At 37.4% G+C, this 22,971-nt stretch overlaps 1 protein-coding gene across 1 annotated transcript in view; it reads right to left on the bottom strand.

Moving 5' to 3' along the window:
* Positions 1 to 1,803: 1,803 nt before the first annotated feature.
* Positions 1,804 to 22,971, bottom strand: part of APPL1 (adaptor protein, phosphotyrosine interacting with PH domain and leucine zipper 1) — a gene marked incomplete at its 5' end in the record, with an annotated part of 40,480 nt that continues 19,312 nt past the window's right edge. Inside the window, 12 exon segments of the mRNA XM_006165354.3 lie at positions 1,804 to 5,494; positions 6,003 to 6,156; positions 7,792 to 7,881; positions 8,174 to 8,224; positions 9,028 to 9,174; positions 9,784 to 9,820; positions 9,930 to 10,104; positions 11,587 to 11,639; positions 14,920 to 15,102; positions 16,026 to 16,117; positions 21,198 to 21,254; positions 22,069 to 22,111. Coding sequence (XP_006165416.2) covers positions 6,010 to 6,156; positions 7,792 to 7,881; positions 8,174 to 8,224; positions 9,028 to 9,174; positions 9,784 to 9,820; positions 9,930 to 10,104; positions 11,587 to 11,639; positions 14,920 to 15,102; positions 16,026 to 16,117; positions 21,198 to 21,254; positions 22,069 to 22,111 — 1,075 coding nt within the window.

The following is a 22,971-nucleotide window of genomic DNA, read 5'->3' as shown; positions in this document are numbered from 1 at the left end:
AGTTGCTCTAAAAATAGCCTCTCAGCATATAAATGACTAGCATCCTAAAAGGCAGTTAAAACCCAAACAGGATAAATTTCAATGAACTGAAATACACCATTTCTCATCAGCATTTATCTCATATTCAGTGTATGAATACAGTTTCTGTGAGCCCAAAGTAATAGATGTCACTTCTAACAATCCAAGAGAGGGACCAGCAGTTAGTGTAATGGCTATGTCGCTGGACTCCCACGTAGTCGACGACGGTTCGCATCCTGGACCCGGTGGCTTAAGACTCATGCTGGGCACGTATGTGGGCGTGCCCAAGATCCTGAGAGGAGAATGGAGGAGAAGGGATTGTGGTGTGGCCATCCCCCCTGGGGGGTGATTTCTCTTTCTGTTTCTCTGTCTGTCTGGCGAGCGTACGTGCCCTATAGCAAAAACCTCTTTAAAAAAATCCAAGATAATTCTCCACAGTAATCTTTTTTTATAGAGAAGTATATACGTCTCTCAGTGGACACAATAGAACGGATCCTCATACATGACCTAGAATTTAGCTGTTTTTATGCAAAAGTCTCAATGTCAGCTTAGTGTCTGATGCTATTTCCTTGTACAGTCAAGTACAAAGGTAAGATATTTTTTAAGTAGCTGAAATAGAACCTTCAGTTTGGAATTTCATTATTAATGGGAAACATGTGCCCCTTTCTTTCCACAAAACCCTGAGAATGCCTACTGGTTTATTGGTGAATGCAATCACTTTAATGGAAATCAAGTGTTTTCAAATGGATGATGACTTACAGTCCACTGCAGCCTCAGTATGTATATATGTTTAACACAGTACAGCCCCTTTGAGGGAAAATGATGCAATATTATTTCCTTCTGAAGGAGGGATTCAAGGATACACAGACAACTCCAAGAAGCACAGACTTAAAGTTATCTTCAGTTTTATACATTAAAAAAATTTGCAAAACTAGCTGACATTAATAGCTTTTATTATTTTTTTAGAATTATTTATTTTTAAATTTATTTATTATTATTACCTTTTTACAAGAGTTTTGTCAGAGAAAGACAGAGAGAGAGGACCGCCAAGTCCAGGACTTGAACTACAGCGCTTTAACCACCACACCACCCGTTGGCCCCAATAGCTTTCATTTTTTTAATCAAATTGTATGTGCTTATTAGCAAGTGGAAATTACATATATATGTCAATATACAAATACATTCTAGGATGTACATGCACTTATATCAGATAAATTATATAATCCTAAAGTTAATTTAATCTACTCCTTGAAACTTCTAAAAGTATATATACTTTTAGAAAAGGACATGATGAGCCAGCTGGTGGCATGGTGGTTAAGGCAGCTGGACCCCACAGCCAACCGTGAAGTCTGAGTCTGAGACCTGGCAGCTTGAAAAGCATGCCAGACATGTTTGTGTCCAAAATCCCAAGAGGGGAATAGAGAAGAAGAGATTGTAGCGTGGCCATCCCCCAGTGGGAGTGCTTTCTCACTTTCCCTCTTTCTCTAATGAGTGCATGCATCCTATAGTAAAAACAAAAAAGAAAAAGAAAAAAAAGAACAGAACTTGGCAAGTGCTATAAGAAATTATAAAGAGCACATGAAATAAATATGCATTAGTATTACAGCTCCAGGTCCAAGCTACTTCAGCTGGTATACACAACAACCTGATACTTTAATGAGAGAAATTTCTTTGAGTAGGACCAAATATTGAGTTGTCAGAAAAGTCATGACTATTTTTGTTTTTCTATACAAAAATGTGGCATGACTTTTCCGACAACCTAATAGTAGCAACAAGTATACATTGTTGTAGTAAGTCTGTTAATTACTGAAGTCATCCTTTTTTGATAAAAGAAAAGTCGCTAGAACTGAATTAGTTTGCATCTATATAACAACCTTTTCCTAATAAGTGACATCTTTCATCTTACCTATTGCAGAATTGTGGTGGGGCTAGATATGTAACTATAGTGTCATAATAAACTAAGAAAGAGTTCAGTTGTGTTACAAACATCATTTGAAATTACTTTGAGAAATAAAATTCAGATTACATATCAAATATTTCATACAAAAAAGGCTGTACAAAAATCATGGACTTTATTATATATTTAAAAAAAACTAGTAACAACATATTTCCTGAAGCCTTGTAAGCAAATATTTTGACAAAATGGAAAAAAAAAATTCTCCACCCCACATGTATACCACAGTCACATAAAATTTAGTTCTCCAAATCAAATTCTAAAGGGAAATGTTGTATGACTTTCAATCGTACACTACATAATTAGTAGTATTAGAGAAATAAGAATGAACCAATTCATTTACATTACAAAATCACCAAATATACAAAGCAATGTTGCACACTAGTTATAATGTAATCCCTAGTTCTCATATCAACTAAGTAAATTACATACATGTGCAGCCACAAAAGATTTGTTTAAAAGTATAATATGGTTCCAGTTTCAAATCTTTACATATTATTAGCTAATACGGAAGAACAAAATCTCAAAGAATAAGCCAAATTTGCTAAAAATGAAATGAGGGCTTGTACAATTAATGTGCTTAAATATTGAAAGTGCAATCTGAATGCTAGGCTTCCTAGGTAAAAACCAATGTGAGTATTTTCATTTTATTCAGGTGGTAGGAGGTTTTGCAATACACTAGCTCTTAGGGTTTGTCAGCATTTATAAGATTAAAATTTTAAATAACTGTGATCCTATCTATATATCTTTCTCCAAATTAACTCAGATGCCTTTATGACATTAGATTACATGTCTTACCTATGTTGTGCACACCCTCCTGTCCTTTACCCAAGCATAATGCAAACAACTTTACTAGATTGTGGAGGCTGAGAATTGTTTTGAAATTATTGATTCCAGAAGTGGCAACAACTAGACAAACTTTGGGGACTCTGTTTATGGTAACAATTTCAGTCCCTTGCTAGCCAGTTTTCAAAATCCTAAAAGGGAGAAGGATGAACTACTTTCTTATCTATTGACTTAATTACCATATAGTTCCAGAAGTACTATCCACATAGGTAGCAGAGTGCATAGCATACTTAGGCAGGCTTAATTTCTTCCCTTTTAAAAAAGCAGTTTTGTTAAATTTCTAAAAACCGTTAAGTATAAACAAATCTGAGAAAAGATATCCTAAAATTTAACCCAGTCACCATCAAAGCATCCCAGAGCTGGAAGGGATTTCAATAGAAGATACCAGAACAATATCAACTTTAACATTAGACAGGAACTCTTTCAATTCTTTAAGTTCTAAATGAAAAGAAGAACTTAATAAAGTTGCTGCTTAAATATTTAGGGTAATGGAAGAGTTCACACAATTCATCTAAAATTGTTAAATATGAACAGTAATGACTTCTATTTGGCATTGGAATGCATTTTGGTCTGACCTATGGACACGGGTATGTTATGAAAATTCCTAAGGAAACACGACATAAAGGAAGCACAAGTCTGCCAGCATCCCTAAGTCTGTCAGTACCCTAACTCTTGTCTACTTTGACCCCGAGTACTAACAAAGTAATGAGCACTACGCAGCTGTGCCGAGCACCAGCATAGTATAACTGCTTCCTGGTGATGACCACCTTCCTTGCCGGGTGACAGGTTTCATCTAAACCAATGAGGTTACAATTTACAGTTAAAACAAAAAACTTAATGAAACAGCTTACCATCTCAAACAGTCTTAAAAGCAAGATTTGCTAAGACTAATTAAGTGTTAACCACAGAAAAAAATCTCAACTTCAACAAAAGGAATGATAGACTATTGTGAAAGCATTCCCTTTAATATACACAAAATAAACTTTTTATCAAAAAGTATTCCATAAATTTAGACTCTGTTACTACATGTTTTGGTAACATAAGGCTTCAAAGAGTATAAAATAATGATTACTCCCATTTGGCACATAAAAAAAAAGTATTATGATTCTATATATAGTTATCCCATTCCTACAGAAAACAATGTACATACGTGGTATGAAACACTACCTATACTTCGAGAACTAAAACAGATGCCATTTCTAATTCAGAACTAAGAAGAACATATTTTGTATCGAATAACAAAAGGTTTTCCCTTGTGAAATTAGTAGTACTAGTGGCTAACCTCTTGAATATTTATCAATATACTATGTAAGATATTTGTAAACTATATTTAACTCATGTGAGTGTGTATGTGTGTATATATATATACACACACACACACATATATATATACTTTTTCATGTGAAACAAATGAACATAATTTCTACCAGCGATGTTAAAAATCTGATTAAAGAAAAAATCAAGTTTTGATATAGAAGATAGGCAGAAGAGGAATGTCATTTTAACCTTGGCACCAGGCTAAAATTCTTCCTTGCTGACTTCTCTTATACCAGACATTCAATTTCTTCTCAATCTTTCATGGAGTTAGACTTTTACTCACTTGAAGAATAGAAGTATTTACAATAATTAGTGCAAATTATCCCATTCTCATATATTAGTTATTTGCCTTTGTAGATATAAAGTGGTGATGCAGTACTTTATCAAAATATGGGATTATGAAAATACTAGGAGTATCAATCTGAATTTTAAAAGGTTACATTTTTCTAAACTAAACTCTGGGAATTTTCACTTTAAGCAAGAAACATGATCATAGCACATCTTTTGAAATGTCACTTGGTTTTCAATAGAAATTATTTCACACAATGCAGAAAATACAATGTATCATCCTATAACAATATCTTTACATGTCAATCCTAATCTAAATGTATTTGAACCTAAAACAAAAAATCTCTTTATAAATTCCATAATCTTATTTTGACCATTACTGCTGTACAATAGTCATTGAAGTTCCAACCTGAGAACTAAGAATATGATAATAAAATGCCAAGGGCTGTATCAATCCTGAACTGAAGACACTTCAATTCCTTTCCTACTGGCATCAGGTGCAGTCCATAGAGAAAAGTGAGCAATCCAAGAGAGTGCCCTGAAATCAATAGTACCTCCCACCACAATTTGAAATCTTACATCTACGTTATAAAAGTTCTATTGCACATTTAACATTGTTAAAATATTCAGTTGAATGCTTCCTTACTACCAGCAAAATGTTCCTAGTAAATGAGAGGAAGCATATTTGTGAATATCTGACTCTTAAGAATAAGTTATTTTTTATGGTCAAAGCCAGTTACAATCCAAGATTAAAAAAAAGTTTGCAATAATCAGAGGAAGAATTGCTTGAGCTAATATAAATTCCTCAGCATTCTACCCCAGGGAGATGAAGTTTCTTTTGGACATCTGGAATTTTAATGTAATGCATAGCATATTATTTTTAAGAAAAAAAAATGCAAACCCAAGTCATCGAGTTCAATCCTTTTGTTTGTTTGTTTAAATGAAACTAAAACAAGGAAATATAAAGCCTAGTTTCCTTCTTATTTCAACATAGTTGTTACCTTGTGCCATTTCACCACAGAAATTGTCATATTTGAGGTTGGGGGAGGGGATAGCAATCAAAAAGCAAGGGTAAGTTAAATCTTACATCTACGTTATAAAAGTTCTATTGCACATTTAACATTGTTAAAATATTCAGTTGAATGCTTCCTTACTACCAGCAAAATGTTCCTAGTAAATGAGAGGAAGCATATTTGTGAATATCTGACTCTTAAGAATAAGTTATTTTTTATGGTCAAAGCCAGTTACAATCCAAGATTAAAAAAAAGTTTGCAATAATCAGAGGAAGAATTGCTTGAGCTAATATAAATTCCTCAGCATTCTACCCCAGGGAGATGAAGTTTCTTTTGGACATCTGGAATTTTAATGTAATGCATAGCATATTATTTTTAAGAAAAAAAAATGCAAACCCAAGTCATCGAGTTCAATCCTTTTGTTTGTTTGTTTAAATGAAACTAAAACAAGGAAATATAAAGCCTAGTTTCCTTCTTATTTCAACATAGTTGTTACCTTGTGCCATTTCACCACAGAAATTGTCATATTTGAGGTTGGGGGAGGGGATAGCAATCAAAAAGCAAGGGTAAGTTTTATGCTTCTGACTCTCTCTTCTTCCCTTCTTCTCCCAAATCACTCTCTTCTGACTGGCTGCTGCTAAGGACAACAAACTGCCCTTCACCACTAGTTTGGTTTGGTCTATTGGAAGCAGCTATCAACCGACTCTGTTCTTCCAAGTCCTAAAGGAAAAGAAAGAAAAGAAAATTAACTGTCTGCAGTCAAATGGAATACTATGCAGCTAAAATACATACTCAAGAGTCATGTCAACACTTGAGTTATGATATGTGTGCACAATTCTGGCTACACGATGAAAAGAAAGGCTATGCCCAGACAATGTGACACAAAGTCAATTTTGGCACCATTCTCAAAATCTCATAAAAGTCAGCATTGAAACTAAAATCTCTTTTTTATGGCCAACAAAAAAATAAAGGTTATCACCCTCTTACTCTACACCATAGTAAAAGACTCATAATGAATCACTCTATACCCCTTCCCCTTCTCTAGTACTCTCCTCTTTCCTTGTCCAATTCATCTTTTTTTTTTTTTTTTTTTTTTTTGAGAGAGAGAGATTTTTGCTACAGGTCACGTGCACTTGCCAGAGAAAGAGAGAGACAGAAAGCGAAAAAGCCCCCCCCGGGGGGACCGGCCACACCACAACCCCTTCTCCTCCATTCTCCTATTGGGATTTTGAGCATGCAGACATACATGTGTCCTGCATGAGTTTTAAATTGCAGGGTCTAGGACGCAAACTGTGGTCAACTACTTGGGAGTCCAGTGACGCCATCTGCTGGTCCCCTTTTCTAATTCATCTTATCTTGCTAAATCAGGTGAAACTTTCCCTCAGACTAGCATTATCCAGGGAGCCAGACTTCAGTGTCATCTTTGCCACTTCCTTCTTTGTCCAAATATCTCATCCACTGCTGGTTGCTACTGATCTTTCTCATTAAGCATTTGACAGGAGTCTCCTTGTCTATTCCTACTAACAGTGCCACAACCCATAATAGGCTGTTACAATCTTATGGATCACCTGTTTTTGTTTTTGAGAAGTTTTTGCTATAGGGCGCGTGTGCTCACCAGACAGAGATGGAGAGATAGAAAGCGAGAAATCACCCCCCAGAGGGGATGTCCACGCTGCAATCCCTTCTCCTCCATTCTCCTCTTGGGCACGCACGCACACGTGCCCGGCGTGAGTTTTAAGCCACCGGGTCCGGGACTCGAACCACGGTCAACTACGTGGGAGTCCAGCAACATAGCCATTACGCTAACTGCTGGTCCCCGTGGATCACCTGTTTTAAACAGTTCACAGAAACTGTATATTGAGAAAAAAAAATGAGCCTGGATTTGAAAATTTTTTTTTAACACCAAAATGAACTACTTTAAGTACATTTTTCTAATGAACCTTTTGAAATTCCCTTACCAGCAGAGGGTAGTATGGTGCTCACCAATGGCAATGAAGTCTCTATAGCCTCTCAAAAGAACTACTGGGTCGTTGGAAAAGTCATGTGTGTTTCTCTATGCAAAAAATGCAACATGATTTTTTCCTACGACCCAATACTTTGACAGTCTTCACTGTAATAGGAAAGTGCTGGTATGTTTGCTGAACAGCAAGTTATGCTACATGTCAATATATAACTAATGTAAACATCTTATCAGAAGACACATGTTCCCCTTTTCTGCTCTGCTATGAATTATCTGGTTATGAAGCAGTTAAGCAAAGACCTTCATTTGAAAATTCAAATCTGAAAGTCACTGTGCTGAATTAAGTCTTCACAAACACCACGTAAACAGAAGTGCCAGACATTAGGCCTGCATACCTTTTCAATCTGTTTTTGTTTACTGAGTTCTTTCTGTTGCTTCTCTTTCACTCTCTCTATTTCTTTTTGTTTCTCTGTTGCCCTACGGTCCTAAAGAACAGATGAATAAAACTAATGAAATGAATATGAAGTAACTGTAAACTTTAGACATTTCAATTACTATCACCTTTTGTAACCTTTAGTTTTTTTTTTTTAACATGAGAAAGTAAACCAATAGTTGTTACTTCTATGGCAGACATTTATCCAAATTCTAAATGCTATATCAGCAGTAGTATCCATCATTAACCTAGTTTATCAAAATCACTTAATTTTCTTGCTAAAATCAGAGTTTATATAATACGAGTCAACACTGATGAAAAAATGACACATCTCAGTTTCTTACCAGTTCAGCATGCAAAGCTATCTGTTTTGCCAGGCCAACAGAATCACAAATCTAAAGAGAAAAAGTATAAAAAAAACTCGGACAGTTCTTCTATCAAAGCAAAAATTCCCAAGTACCCAAATGGCTGATATAGTTTTATAATGACATAAGACACTGCTTCAAAAAACTCTGATTTAAGATTACTCCCAAACCAAGCCTTTTATGTTTGCCTCAGCTTGTGAGCTTCCACTGCTGGCTTTTGTCTCTATATACACTTTTCTTTTAAACTGCTAGAGTGCACGTGCACTCACTGGGAAGAGAAAATGTGAAGGTACTCCCCATGAGGGATGATCAAGTCGCAATCCCTTCTCTGTCTCTACTTTCGGGATTTTGGACATGCATGCATGTGTGTTTCTCAAGCAAGCAGGTCTGGGACTTGCACTGTGCCACTGGCTATGTGGGATCCATCTGCCTTAACTGCCACACCACTGGCTGCCCCCCCACACCCCGCACACTTCTCATTATCTCCAATTTGTCAGTGAAATAGCAAAGCCTACCAAGGATGAAGCAAGCAGCTGTTGATGCTACTCTAAGCTGAAGACATCTGAAAATGGCAGATTATGGAAATATATTAATATTCCATTCCTGGGGTAAGCTAAAGAGGCTAGAAGACTGCGACAGTATCAGTGGCCAGGACGACATGGGTTTGTGAAGTTGGAAGGCCCAACCCATCAGCTCGTCTCTCTTCAGTGCAACCTGCTTTAGTCAAGCAGCTCTGTCACACCAGGTGGCATCTGGGAGGTTTTCCCAGTCATCGTAGTCAGAACTACAACTGTATGTATTTTACAAAAGAAATATTTTGAAAAACCCTGTACCTTTTCCCCCTCATTGTTTGATTCAAATATATAGCAGACTGATGACAGATTACTCTCACTTTTTCCTCCTGATGTCCGAAGAACGAATCCAAAAAGTCGCTTATTTTCCTGGTGTGTAGCGTACAAAACTACATAGGGTAATGGAAACTGCCTCGGGAAATATCAGAAGCAAACATGAGATCTTTAAACTGTTACAACAGTACTCACATAGGACAAACTCATATGCTGAATTCTAAAATATCATAAATAGAATTAAAATATCATAAATAATATTAAATTTTTTAAAACAGATATCCAAGAACAAATAATGCCATATTTGGTTTCAACTACTTAGCAGAACAAGAGATTGTTGAATACTGCATGTTTTTTATTAGTCATTGACACATTTTACAAAGTCAAATGCAACAACAAAAATGATCTACTTGATTAGCTATTTCAAAACAGATACTTTTAAAACAAACTCAGTCGTGTTCACCTTTTAAGTCCTATTGTCAATTTCTTTGGTGTATGATGTATATTCCCTATCTAAAGGATAAGACTAAATATCACGCCAGAGTGTGTTGACTCTTAAGTTATATGGAATGTCTGACTGTAACTTTTTGGAAATGGCCAGACTTATATAGCAGCCTAAAGACAAATCATAATTGATAGATACTACCATACCTGGATATATAGGATCAGGATTATTACCCAATTGTAAAATGTATATCTGCACAAAAAAGATTTAAAGTAAAACTTTCATCATACAGAACTCACCGTGAGCCTTGTAACTTGTGTCTGGGGATCAATTAACCTATAATAATAATTAAAAAATTGAAAGACAAATTTTAACTAGACAAATTTTGCAAATGTTTTTTCCTACAGTTTTTTGGGTTTTTTTTAGAGAGGACGCTACTACTTACTTTAAACAATCACAAGTGACTAATAAATGTGATTCTGTCATACGGAAGATGTTATGGATGGCCCGGGCAGCTAAGATTTGGCGCATTGTTTCATAAACAACATCTGGATGGTCATCTGATTTCACCTCCATAGAACCAAGGAATCGGACAATAAATAACTGATGAAGAATAGAATCTATAACAGAACAAAGTACATTATGTATTTTTTTTTAATGTTTATTTCCTTTGAGAGAGAAAGAAAAAAGACAGGAACCTGGACAGTGTCTTCGCACCATGATCCTCTCCCTAGCTCTGTAGCCAGCCAGAATTATGGGCACACTTAGTATGTTCAGGTAGACTTTGGAATGTGAACCGGGGCCTGCCTCTGTGGCTTCCAGCATTGCACAGCAGTACCCCTACTGCCTGTGCCACTGCAGCAGGCCACACGTTCTGTATTCTAAAATACATTTAAATTTCTTTTCCAAAAGAATGAAGTATATTGCCTCCTCTTAGATGTTTCAGTGAAAAAGTCAAGCTAAAGGAGGTACATTATTTTAAAATAGCTCCTAACTACAGTCCTCTGTTTATAGGAAAATTAAGGTCTCAAATTCACATAGCGAAAAGTAATGCTTTAGGGTCTGGCAGGTGGTCTGGCAGGTGGTGTGCTGGATTCCTACATGGCCGACTGCAGTTTAAGTCCTGGATCTGGTGGCTTGCTTTCCCGCTCTCTCTCTGTTTCTGGACAAATTAAAATAATAATAATAACAACAACAAATGGAATTAAATAACTAAATCTTAAAAAAAGTAATGCTTTAACAATAGGTGGTCCTGGGCAAGAAGAAGTCCTTGTCTTATAGCTTTTCTGCAAGTTTAAAATTCTATCAAATAAAAAGCTACAGAAAAAATAAAAACTAAAAGTTATGCTCCAGTACCAGAAGTAAAACACTGGCTATTAGGTAAAGCTTAAGGAATATGCATTCAGAATTTGACTAGGAGGTCAAAGGTACATGGTAGTCTATAATTCTATGTAAATGCAAATATCTTAGGTCAGGTTAAATTCTGTTATTTTAAGTATTCTTTAAGAAATAAAGAAATTAGGGGCCAGAAGGTGGTGTTGGGATGCTGGACTCCCACATGGTTGACCATGGTCTGAGTCCTGGACCTGGAGGCTTGCCTTCTCACTTTCTCTCTCTCTCTGGTCAAATTAAAAAGAAAATAATAATAATTAAATAAGCATAAATAAAGTAATTTTTTTTTAATTTTAAAAATTTTGAAGGTAACATTAAAACTCAGAATAGGGAGTCAGCAGGTGATGAGAGGTTAAGCCACTGTATCCAACATGGCCGACTAAGCAGTTCAAGTCCCAGACCCAGTGGCTTGAAACTCACACCAGGTGCATGTGTGTGTCAAATCTCCTGTGGGCCAACTGGTGGCATGGTGGTTAAGGTGTTAGACACTCCCATATGGCCAACCATGGTTTGAGTCCTCAACCTGGTGGCTTGCCTTCTCACTTTCCCTCTGTCTCTGTCTACCTCTGGTCAAATTAAATAAATAAATAATCCTTTTAAAAAATTAGCCTAATAGCAAAGACAAATATTATATAAATAATAGTCTTCATACAGTTTACTGTTGAGTAGTAGTTCTAAGATATATAAATACTGCATATATACTGTTTTACCTTCAGTTTCAGATTTTGTAACTCCTCCAGATTCTCCAAATGGGTTTGTGCGCCTGAAAAGTGTAGGAAAGAAGATGAACAGATGGTCAGTTACCATAAGCCACATGGAAGCAATCTACTTATTGAAACTAGAGTTAAAAACTAGGAGACAGGACTAGCTCTATAACTCAGCAATTTAGAGAGCAGGAACCCACATGGTCAACTACAGTTCGACCCCAGTCCTTGTGGCTTGAAAAACATGCCAGACATATGTGTGTGCAAGCCCAAGATCCTGGCTGGAAGGAGGAGTGGAGGAAAAAAGATTGCAGCTTGACCACACCCCACTGGACAGTGCTTTCTCTCTCTCCATCCCCCTCCCCACCCCTGCAAGCACATATACCCTCTGGCAAGAAAAATAAATATGATTACAAAAGCCAAAAAAATTGTAAAGAAAAAGATAGGAGTCACACAAAACCTTGTTCAATACATTTTTTAAAAGCTATAAAATGCTCCATCCTATTAAGAAGTATTACTGATGGTGCCGGCAAGTGGAGTGGTGGTTAAGGGCGCTGGACTCCCACATGGCTGACCACAGTTTGAATCTCAGACCTGGTGGCTTATTGTTTCACTTTCTCTTTCTTTCTCTCTCTCACTTCGGTAAGAGACGTTGGGGGGGGGGAAGAAAGGAAGGGAAGGTGGGAGGGAGGGAGGGAAAGGAAAGGACTGGAAGGAAAGTGAAGGAACAGAACAGGACAGGATGGGAAAGGAAGGGACAGGAAGGGAAGGGAAGGGGAAAGGGAACCGAAGGGGGAAGGGAGGAGAAGGGAGGGGAAGGTGGAGAGGAAGGAGGAAGGAAAGAAAGGAGGGAAGGAAGGAAAGAAGGAACGAAAGAGAGGAGAGAGAAAGTTAAATAAAATAATCCCCCCCAAAAAGAAGCATTACTGATAACCAGATTACTCTGATAAAGGCCTCTGCCCTCACACACCGAGTTAACAGGTTGAACTCAATCTTAATGCATTTTTAGAAGACATGAATGGGTTGGGAGTTAACCACACACCATAAAAATCAACATCATAATAAACTATATTGCAAAAGCTCTTCAATTTAAAGAAGGTAACGCAAATGAACAGTGATTTAGTGCCAATATCAGCTGCTTAAAGAATGCCAGGGATTTCCTGGTATTGTAAAAGTTTCTTTTTAAGTTCTCTAAGGGCAAGGGAACTATTCAGTTAAACATTTTCTAGTTTCAAACTGTCTCTCTCCAGGTATAAGTAATAAGAAAAGCTTCCATCATGAAATTGAACTGGAGCTGGAAGTCACCTCCCTCCTTTGTGTGCTCAGCTCACAGCACAGTCACAATGAAGGAACAAGGTACAATTCAAAGTAGGTTTTGGGAACAGAGAGCCAGGTGGTTCTAAAATAGCACTGGCATTAAGGTAACAGGAAACTGGGGCCAGTAGGTGGTATGGTGGTAAAGACACTGGATTTCCACATGGCTGGCCATGGTTTGTGTCCTGGATCCAGTGGCTTGAAAATAATGCTGTGTGCATGCGAGTGCATGTCCAAAAATCCCAAGAGGAAAATGGAGAAAGGGTTGTGGCACTGGCCATCCCCCCTGAGAGATGATGTCTCACTTTATCTTTCTCTCTGTGTCTGTCTCCGGTGAGTACAAGTGCCCTATGACAAAACCTAAAAAAAAAAAGATACTAGGAAATTGATCTCTTTAATATATGTCTGACCTATTATGTCAAATTGTCAAGTGTTAAATAATAGAAGGTTTTTTTTAATCAAAAAATATCTAAGTAAATTCAATAATTCCATAAAGTTGTCAAGGATGAAGACTCCTTTCCTCTCTTTTTTATTTTTATTTTTGACTTCCCACCTTTTAAAAAAAAAAGTTTAATCAACTAATGAGGATTGCATATATTTATGGTATGGTATAATTTCTATGATCAAATGTAAATTACTAGGCTAGCAGAAGGCCTGGAGGTTAGGATGGCTAGATTTCCTACATGGCCATCTGAGTTGTTCAAGTTCCAGACCTGACGACTTGAAAATCATGCCAGGTGTATGTGTGTGTGCCCAAATCCTAAGAGCAGAATGGAAGAGAAGCGACTACAGTGTAGCCATCCCCTGGGGGGATTTTTCACTTTCCCCTTCTCTCTTTCTCCCTCTGGTGAATATATATTCCCTATAGCAAAAACAAAAACAACAGAAATGTAAATTACTTTTTTCTTGGTCACAGCCATGTATATCTAAATTAACATATTACTGATAAATTAATTAGGTATCCAAACTCCTTAATACATTACTTGCTTTAGGTCACATTTCCTTCAACCACAACCGGAGAAAAACTTAACTGTGTCGACAAAAATATTCATTACATAAACCAAAGATTACTCAGTAGTAACTTATAGTAGTACTATTTTAATAACTTCCTTAAGATTCTTATTCTGATACAAGATAGTATCTTCAAATAAACCTATAGTACATATATTAACCTCAAGAATTTTTTTTTTTAGATTTTTTTTTTTTGCCATTAGGGTGTATGTGCTTTCCAGAGAGAGACAAAGAGAGGGACAGTGAGGAATCCCCCCTCCAGGGAAATGGCCACACCATAATCCCTTCTCCTCCAGTCTCCTCTTGGGATTTTGGACACACACTCACAGGTACCCAGTGTGTTTTTCAACCACCAGGTCCAGACCTTGAACTGCAGAGTCAGCCATGTGGGGTCCAGAGCCTTAACCACCACAGCCCTTGCTGACCCACAAAAACAAACAAGCAAACAAACAAAAAACCACTTTTTTAAAAACATTTACTATCTGGCTATTTTATCAAGGTCTATTTTTATTTATCCCAAGTATGAGACAGAAAAAGCACCCCCAGCAGCATACTGAGCCACAATCTACGCCCAGCCTTGCCAGCCCCAGCTCGTGGAAAAGCACACGTCCAAGGTACACAGGGGTCTGCAGACACAGAATGGGAACCTGCCCAAGTGGGTCAGCTTGGCAGAGCATGGTGTTTCACTGGTGCTTCACCATCTGGCCCCACCCTCATGAATTTTAAAAACGCCATCATGACCTAAAAATAGAACTGTCAACTTTCTTTTGCAGTTTTTGAGAAAATGCCCAAGAAGAAGGCAGACTAATAAGCAATTCATAATTAAATATTTTTTTAATTAAATTATCTTAACTCCTTTAATTGAGGCAGAAGTCAAAAAGAAAACATGCATAATTCTTCCCTATCAAAAGTACAACACAGCTGATGTCCATGGTGTGTAACAAAGGACTCTCAAACGTAGAAATGGAACTATGACACACTATAACACAAAGTCCCTGTGATGCCATCACCCACCTGCCTCCCTGGCCAGAGGCTTTTGCCTGGCCAGGCTGATCTTCAGACACTGGAGAGATTATGTCAAACTGTATCGGGGTGTCTGGAGCAACCAGAGAATCTAGAGAGAGGGCAGCCAAATTTGTGGACTCGGATCCTAAGGATCCTGAACTGCTGGTTCGAGCTGTCGGCGGCCGAGTTTGTCTAAGCACAAAAGAAACCAAGATAGCATTGCATTTAGTTTCCTCTTTTGGAATCAAACACTATGAACAATGAAAATATAGTATTATAAGTCAATAAGAAGAGTAAAACAAATTTTAATAAAAATAAAATCCCAAATCCTACTTATTTGTTTTATAAAGAGAGATTTTTGCTATAGTGTGCATGTGCTTGCCAAAGAGACAGAAAGTGAGAAACCACCCCCCCAGGGTGGATGGTCATGCTGCAGTCCCTTCTCTGTTCTCCTCTTGGGATTTTGGGCATGCAAGCACAAATGCCCAGTATTAATTTGTTTTACTATTTATTTTTTAAGTATTACCTCCTTTACTTTATTCATCATTATTGTTATTTTTAATTTGACCAGAATGAGACACAGACAGAGATACAAAAGCGAGAAAGCAAGTTGCCAGGTCCAGGACTTGAATTGTGGTCAGCCATGCGGGAGTCTAGTGCCATTAATCACCGTGCCACCTGCTGTCCCCAAGTTTATTTTTTTTAAGCTGCCAGTTCCGGGACTCAAACCATGGTCAACTATCTTGGAGTCCAGTGATGTAACCATTATGCTATCTGCTGGTCCCCCTAACTACTTAATAGTTGACTTCTTTCTTTCTAATTATTAAACTAAAAATATAAATCCTCTCTCTCTCTCCCTCTCTCTCTCTCTCTCTCTGGTGAGAACATGCACCCTCTGGTAATAAAATATATATTTTATTTAGAAACACTGGGAAAATTTGAAATCATTAGTTACTTAGCACCTTTACTCATAATAGAACCATACTGAAAATACATTTTTCTCTGATGTCCAGTAAACTATTCAATACTAATATAAGTGGTCCTGCTAAAATCAAAGTGCTCCCTAACAGTTTAAGTAGCACATGATAGGTCTTTAACTCAGTGTGGTAACTCACCCTGCTGGCCGCAGGCTCTCATGCCTCTGCTGGAAAGATGGGGAAGGAGTGACAGCCTCCAGAGCTGACTGATTTACTCGTGCAGCAGTTTCCTATTTTGATAGATTTTTAAAAAGGACTATTAGAAGAGTAAGAAAACTAAAAGTTTAAATATAACTCTTTAAATAGTCAGAATATTTCTGGCCATTTAATACAAATTAGAGATTTAAATACAAGTTAGAGCTACTAACAGCAAAGGAAACAATAAACAGGATGAGGAGACAATCAACAGAATGGGAGAAAATATCTGCAAGCTATGCTTCAGGTAAGGGACTGATAATCATAATATATAGGGAACTCAAGCAGCTTGCCAACAAAAAATTGAATAATCCAATTTAAAGATGTGCAAATGAGCTGAAGAGACAACCTTCTAAGATACACAAATGGCTAAAATGTATATGAAAAAAGTGTTCAACATTTCTTATTATAAGGGAAATGCAGATCAAAACTACAATGAGGTATCACTTAACCCAGTCAGAATGGCTACGAGCAAAAAAAAAAAAAGACAAGTGCTTGCGAGGCTATGATGAAAAAGCCTCCTACACTGTTGGTGGGAATGCAAATTGGTAGTCACTGTGGGAAACAATGTGGAGGTTCCTCAAAAACCTACAAATAGAATTATCCTATTCTCAGTGATTCCACTCCTTGGTATTTACCCAAAGAACAAGACAGCACTTAGTCAGAGGGACACTTCACTTCCATGTTTATTGCAGCATTATTCACAATCACAAAGACATGGAGTTAGCATAAGTGCCAAAGAACTAATGACTAGGTTGAAAAATTGTGGCATGTGTACACTATATAGAATACTATTCCGCCGTAAGGAACAATGACACTGCCATCTGACTCAAAGTGGCTGACTATGGAAGATTTCTGCTAAGAAAAGTCAGCCAGACTTTGAAAGACACTGTACATCCTCACACAATATATACTGAATTCTGCTCTCTTGCAGAAATTGAAAGATCCAAAGATATGCTAGTAAGAAAGGTTAAGTATAGATATCAGAGTCTGTAAGAGAGGAGAGTGGATGATAGAAGTAGATAAGAGGGGCAAAGGGAAGAAACATTTAACAGACCCAAGAATGTAAAGTTCTATTCTTGATTTGATTGTTAAAAATAAATAAAATTTAAAAATACAAAAAAATTATAACTACTAATGACATACTTGTTTCTAAAGTTACATAATTTCACATAATGTTATCAACTTGTTTCTTCTTGCTTCCTTTAGTCTAGGAAAAAAGTCTAGTTTTCCTACTCATATACATAATAGAAAAATGTTTTTTCCTTAAATTTCTAGCTACTAGATACTTTCAATCAAGGATTTTATTGTTAGTGCCTGGCACGGTGCCTGGCACAGCGGACACTCAATACATACGTTGAATAAAGAAAATTTACAAGGAATATGAAATATTCGCAAAATATATGTTAGTATAAAACTGTGATGATAAAATTTTCATAATTTTCCAGAATGTATTTATGCTCAGAGATATCCATAAAGTTATCATGGATGTTGTTAGGCCAAAATTTGAAAGAAAAAAGTTGTTTATAAGGTGGTGTGGTGGTTAAGGGTGCTGGACTCCTACATAGCTGACTGTGGTTTGAGTCCTGGACCTGGTGGCTTGCTTTCTCACTTTCTCACTCTCTCTCTCTCTCTCTCTCTCTGTCCCTCTCTGGTCAAATAAATAAATAAATAAATAAAGTTAAATAAAATAATTCTTTAAAAAAAAAAAAGAAATATTTTGCTTATTGTTTTACTTAAAACACTAGCTAAATAAAAAGGGTATTTAAGGAACCAGCAGTTGGCATAACAGCTATGTTGCTGGACTTTCATGTAGTCGACCACAGTTCAAGGCCTGGACCTGGTGGCTTAAACTCACGCTGGGCGCATGTGCATGCATGCCCAAGATCCCGAGAGGAGAATGGAAGAGAAGGGTTTGCAGTGTAGCCATCTCCTCTGGGAGGTGATTTCTCGCTTTCTGTATCTCTCTGTCTATCTGGCGAGCACACGCGCCCTATAGCAAAAACCTCTCAAAAAAAGGGGGGGGGGCATTTAAATTACAGTTTTAGGAACCAACAGATGGCATGGTTACATTGCTGGACTCCCACTTACTCAACCGTGGTTCAGGTCCTGGACCTGGTGGCTTAAAACTTACATGTGTGTTGGGGCTGACAGTGTGGTGATTAAAGGTGCTCGACTCCCACATGGCTGACCACAGTTCGAGTCTCGGACCTGGTAGCTTGTCCTCTCACTTTCTCTCTTTCCCCTTTCATCAAAGTAAATAAAAACCAACAAATTAAATTAAATTAAATTAAATAAATACTTAAAAAAATTACATTTCTAGTGGTTTGAGTCCCAGACCCAGTGACTTAAAACTCACGCCGGGTGAGTATGCATGCATACCCAAGATCCTGAGAGGAGAATGGAGAAGGGACTGCAGTCTGGCCATCCTCCTTGGAGTGGGGAGGTAGGAGGGGTGATTTCTTGCTCTCTGTGTCTCTATCTCTCTGGTGAGCACATGCACCCTATAGCAAAAATCTCTCCAAAAATAAATTAATTACAACTCTGTTAATATACACAGTTTTGTGGGTTTTTTTGGGGGGGTTGCTATAATGCCCATGGGTTCAACAGAGCAAAACAGTGAGAGGGAAAGTGGAAAATCACCCCCACCGGAGCGAGGGCCACACTGCAGTCCCTTCTCCTCCAGGGATTGGGTGTGCACACACACGTGCCAGGCTTGATTTTTAAGCCACCAGGTCCAGAATTTGAACCATGCTTAGCCATGTGGGAGTCCAGCACCTTAGGTGGCCCCTCCACAGTTTGTTTGTTTAAGTTTCTGTCATGAGAGAGAGAGAGAGAGAGAAGCACCTTCGACAGGTCTCATACAGTGCTCCCCACCAGCCTCCCAACTGGCCAGGATCGTGGCCATGCGCATATACTCTGGACTACAATGTACATGTAGTTACTAATACTCTTCTACAAACGTAAAAAGGGTTAGGATAGAAAATTTTGTTATGTGTTTTGACCACAATTTTTTTTTAATTCTTTTTTGTAGATTTTTGCCATAGGGCATGTGCACTTGCTAGAGAGAGACAGAGGGAAAGTGAGAAGTCACCCCATTGTTCTCTCAGAATTTTGGGCAAACACAAGTGCCTGGCGTGTTTTCAAGCTGCTGGGTCTGGGACTCAAACCATACAGTTGGCCATGTAGGATCCAGCACCTTAACCACCTCACTACCTGCTAGCTCCAAAAATGGTCTTTAAATTAGGAAGAAAAAAAACCCAGTATATCACACAACAGTTTTGTATTTCTATGCCTTAGTTAGCAAAAATACCAATACAATGCTAGAAACTGATCGGTTTGATCAATTGATCAAAATGTCCATTGTCATGGAAGAATAAAATAATTCTGGATACCCTAGAAAAACATGAACTATAAGTTAGTGTTGGAGGGGGTGAGGGCAGCAGGTGGTGTGGAGGTAAAGGTGCTGGATCCCACATGATTTGGCTGCCTGGTTTGAGTCCTGAACCTGCACACACGTTCTAGGGCAAAACCTTAAAAAAATAAAAAAAATTTAGAAGGGTCAGAACTTCCCAGAGCAGTTACCCTCTATCCCCTAGCCAGTCCAAGGAGGTAAGTGGTAAGGCCAGGCCCATCAAGATTACAGAGGTCAGAAAGCCCCTACCCTAGAGTCAAGTCTCTTCCCAACTGTACTCCAGTGTATTTCCAACTTGATTCCTTCCAGACTCTTCTGTACCACTGGGGTCTGGCCATACGTTGCACCTCTATGCATCTGGTATAAAAGCCTAACTATCCAAGGAATGAGTGGCGAAAATGGCTGTTGAGACTGCATCGCTTTAAACACACTAAATCATAACCTGCATTGTAACAAGATCCTCAGATGATTTATACACATTTCAGTTTCCTATTGTTCTCCATCAAGAACCTTTAACCCTGACTACACCACTAATTTCAAAACACACTATTTCTGCTTTTGTTTTTATTTCATTCTCTTATCTGCAATGTCTTCTCTTTTCGTTAAAACGTGAATGAACTCTACTCAGCTGAAGTTTACATTATCTCCACAGACTGTTCGCTAAAGCCCATACTGAACTTAACATTCTCGAAACTTAAGTCTTTAATATTGCCATATATTTTCAATTAATCACACCCTCTTTTGTTTTTATGTTTTCTGTGTGTGTGTGTGTGTGTGTGTGTATGTGTGTTTTCCAGTTTTTGCTACAGGGAATTAGTGCTTGCCAAAGAGAGGGAAAGTGAGATATCATCCTCCAAGGAAAATGGCCGCACCATGTCTTTCAATCTCCTCTCAGGATTTTGGACACACATGCACACATGCCTGGTATGGTTTTCAAGTCACAAGGTCTAGGACCAAACCCCGCAGTTGGCCATGTGGGATCTAGTCACCTTAACCACCATGCCACCAGCTAGATCTACATTCTGTTTTATATAAAATGTCACTTAAAGCTTTAGTTAAAAAAAAAGCTAAAACAAAAAAACTTCAGTTTCAGTTTTCTCTCTATATACAGATAGGCTCCTGGAAGACAAAAGTTATAGCTTATTTTTCTTCTATACTTCCCTTCTCCACAGTGCTCAGTACAGAGCTAAAAAGTCATACACTAAGTATTTGTTGGTTGATTTCAGTACCTTTGGAAATAATTTATTGTTCTAAGAAGAGCAGATTTGTTTTTTGTTGTTGTTGTTGTTGTTGTTTTTTGAGAGAGATATTTGCTATAGGGCGCATGCGCTCACCAGAGAAACAGAGAGACAGAAAGTGAGAAATCACCCCCCTGGGGGGATGGCCATGCCCCAATCCCATCTCCTCCATCTTCCTCTCAGGATTTTGGTCATGCACGCACACGTACCTGGCGTGAGTTTTAAGCCACCAGGTCCAGGACTCAAACTACGGTCAACTACGTTGGAGTCCAGCGATGTAACCATTATGCCATCTGCTGGTCCCAGGTCAGATATTTCTTACATAGATAATATATTAAAGCTATACATTCAAGGTCAAATTAAAAGATTACAGAATTTGAGAACTTATGACTTAATAAAAGTCATGTAAGCCACAGAATTACTCTATTTTGCTTTATCTGCATAAAAAAATATAAACATTACCTCTGGATTTTCACTTAAGTATATCTGTTTAGATATGTTGTTTATTGTGCAAATCCACTGCAAAAGGAAAAAATAGAAAAATATGATTAATAATTTTTCTCACAAAGCTTCTCTCCTAAAAGAATGTTTAATAATCAACTAAAATAGAAAGTTTCATTAGAAATAATGTATAATCTTAGAGAATTCCTTACTATATAAATATACCTTTTTTATGTAAATGAACATTCAGATTTATCAACTCTTTTTCCATGGGAAGTACAAGTAATTAAAGCTAAGTCTTTACATAATTTCCAATTTTGTCTTTTACCAACACTTAGAATATTATAAGATAAAAAGATTTAAACTCAAGCTCTGGTACAAGTTCATGGAGGAATATTTCTCAAGAGGACATTTTTAAAGCCTCAGCTCTTGATAGTAGTACCTTACCTTCCATACTTGGTGTACTAGGAGTAAAAATGGAGCCAGAAATAAAAGGCTTGTGAGGAAGAACAGAGACTCCCAAACTTTTGTTTTCCTATCTCTCATTTCCCCAAGGATTTAAGTTTAGCTGCTTCCTGCCGTGCCACATCTGCTGCCACTATGTTCCTAGCGCAGTAAATGGTGTCTCGAAAGGTTGGGTGGAGAAGGGAGTAAATGAAACTGCTGCCTCATGATACGGACAGCCTGCCAGAAAGCCAGTCACAAGGGCACTTCGGAATCTGAGCCCAGGATCTCTAGGTCCCTCCAATGGTAAAACTCAGTGAGAAACTTAACGTTATTGCTTGAGGACAAAAGACTTCTAACAACAATAACAACAAATTCACTAGAATTTTCCAAAATTTCTTTAACATGTTTAAATGTCACTGAAGAAATTAACTAGGTAAAAGTTTACCTCCTCATGGTCTTTTTTACTCTCTGCTTGTAAAATTGAAGATCTAAAAAAAGAAAATTAAAAGTCTGAGTATCAACTTTTTTTATTAACCTAATAATTATATATTTTTAAAAAGTACTTTCTACATGATCTCAGAGTTGTTTTTTTTAATCTTAATATAGGTTGATATAAAAACCAGTCAGTACTAAAAAAAAAAAACAAAACCAAAAATAAAACAGAACCAACATTATCTTAGAAAAAGGAGACCACCAGATGCATTAGGACTCAGACCTTAACAACTGACTTGGGCTATCAATGCCGAGATGGACCAGAAAGGAAACCCACCCTGGTCCCTCAGAAGACAGGCCATGAGTGACAAAGGAACATTTCAATTATGACAGTGCTTTTTACCTTTCTGACAGTTACTATATACATTTCAAATATAAATCAATGACCCTATTAGAAAATGGACTTTACTTCAATAACTTCACTTCATTATTGTTTCTTCTAAGGTTAAATAAAAAATTTCAGTATATCGATCATTAACACAATGAATGTTAATCTTTTTATAGACGTTAGTATTTTAAAGTAAGAGAAAAATAATTTTTATTTAAATTTTGCATCACAATAGAAGTGTGAATGGGGGAATCATGTTAAACATTCACCCAAAAACTGAACATTTAAAAAAGGCAGAAATATATTAATAATTTGGTAATTTTGATAGGTGAACACAGAGACTCACAGTATCTAGTGTAATCCTTATAAAAGGATATGAAATGAATCCACCATTTAGATAAAAGATAGTAAGTCATTAATACCAACCTATTCTTTTAAGAAGTGAAGGTTGGGGGCCAGCAGGTGATGTGGTGGCTAAGGGTGCTGGCCTCCCACAGGGCTAACCACATTTCAAGTCCTGGACCTGGT

This window comes from Tupaia chinensis, unplaced genomic scaffold, assembly GCF_000334495.1.
Source record: "Tupaia chinensis unplaced genomic scaffold, TupChi_1.0 Scaffold143906_1, whole genome shotgun sequence".
NCBI lineage: Eukaryota > Metazoa > Chordata > Mammalia > Scandentia > Tupaiidae > Tupaia > Tupaia belangeri.
Note: the sequence above shows the minus strand (reverse complement) of the source record. Positions and strands in the feature narration are given on the sequence as shown.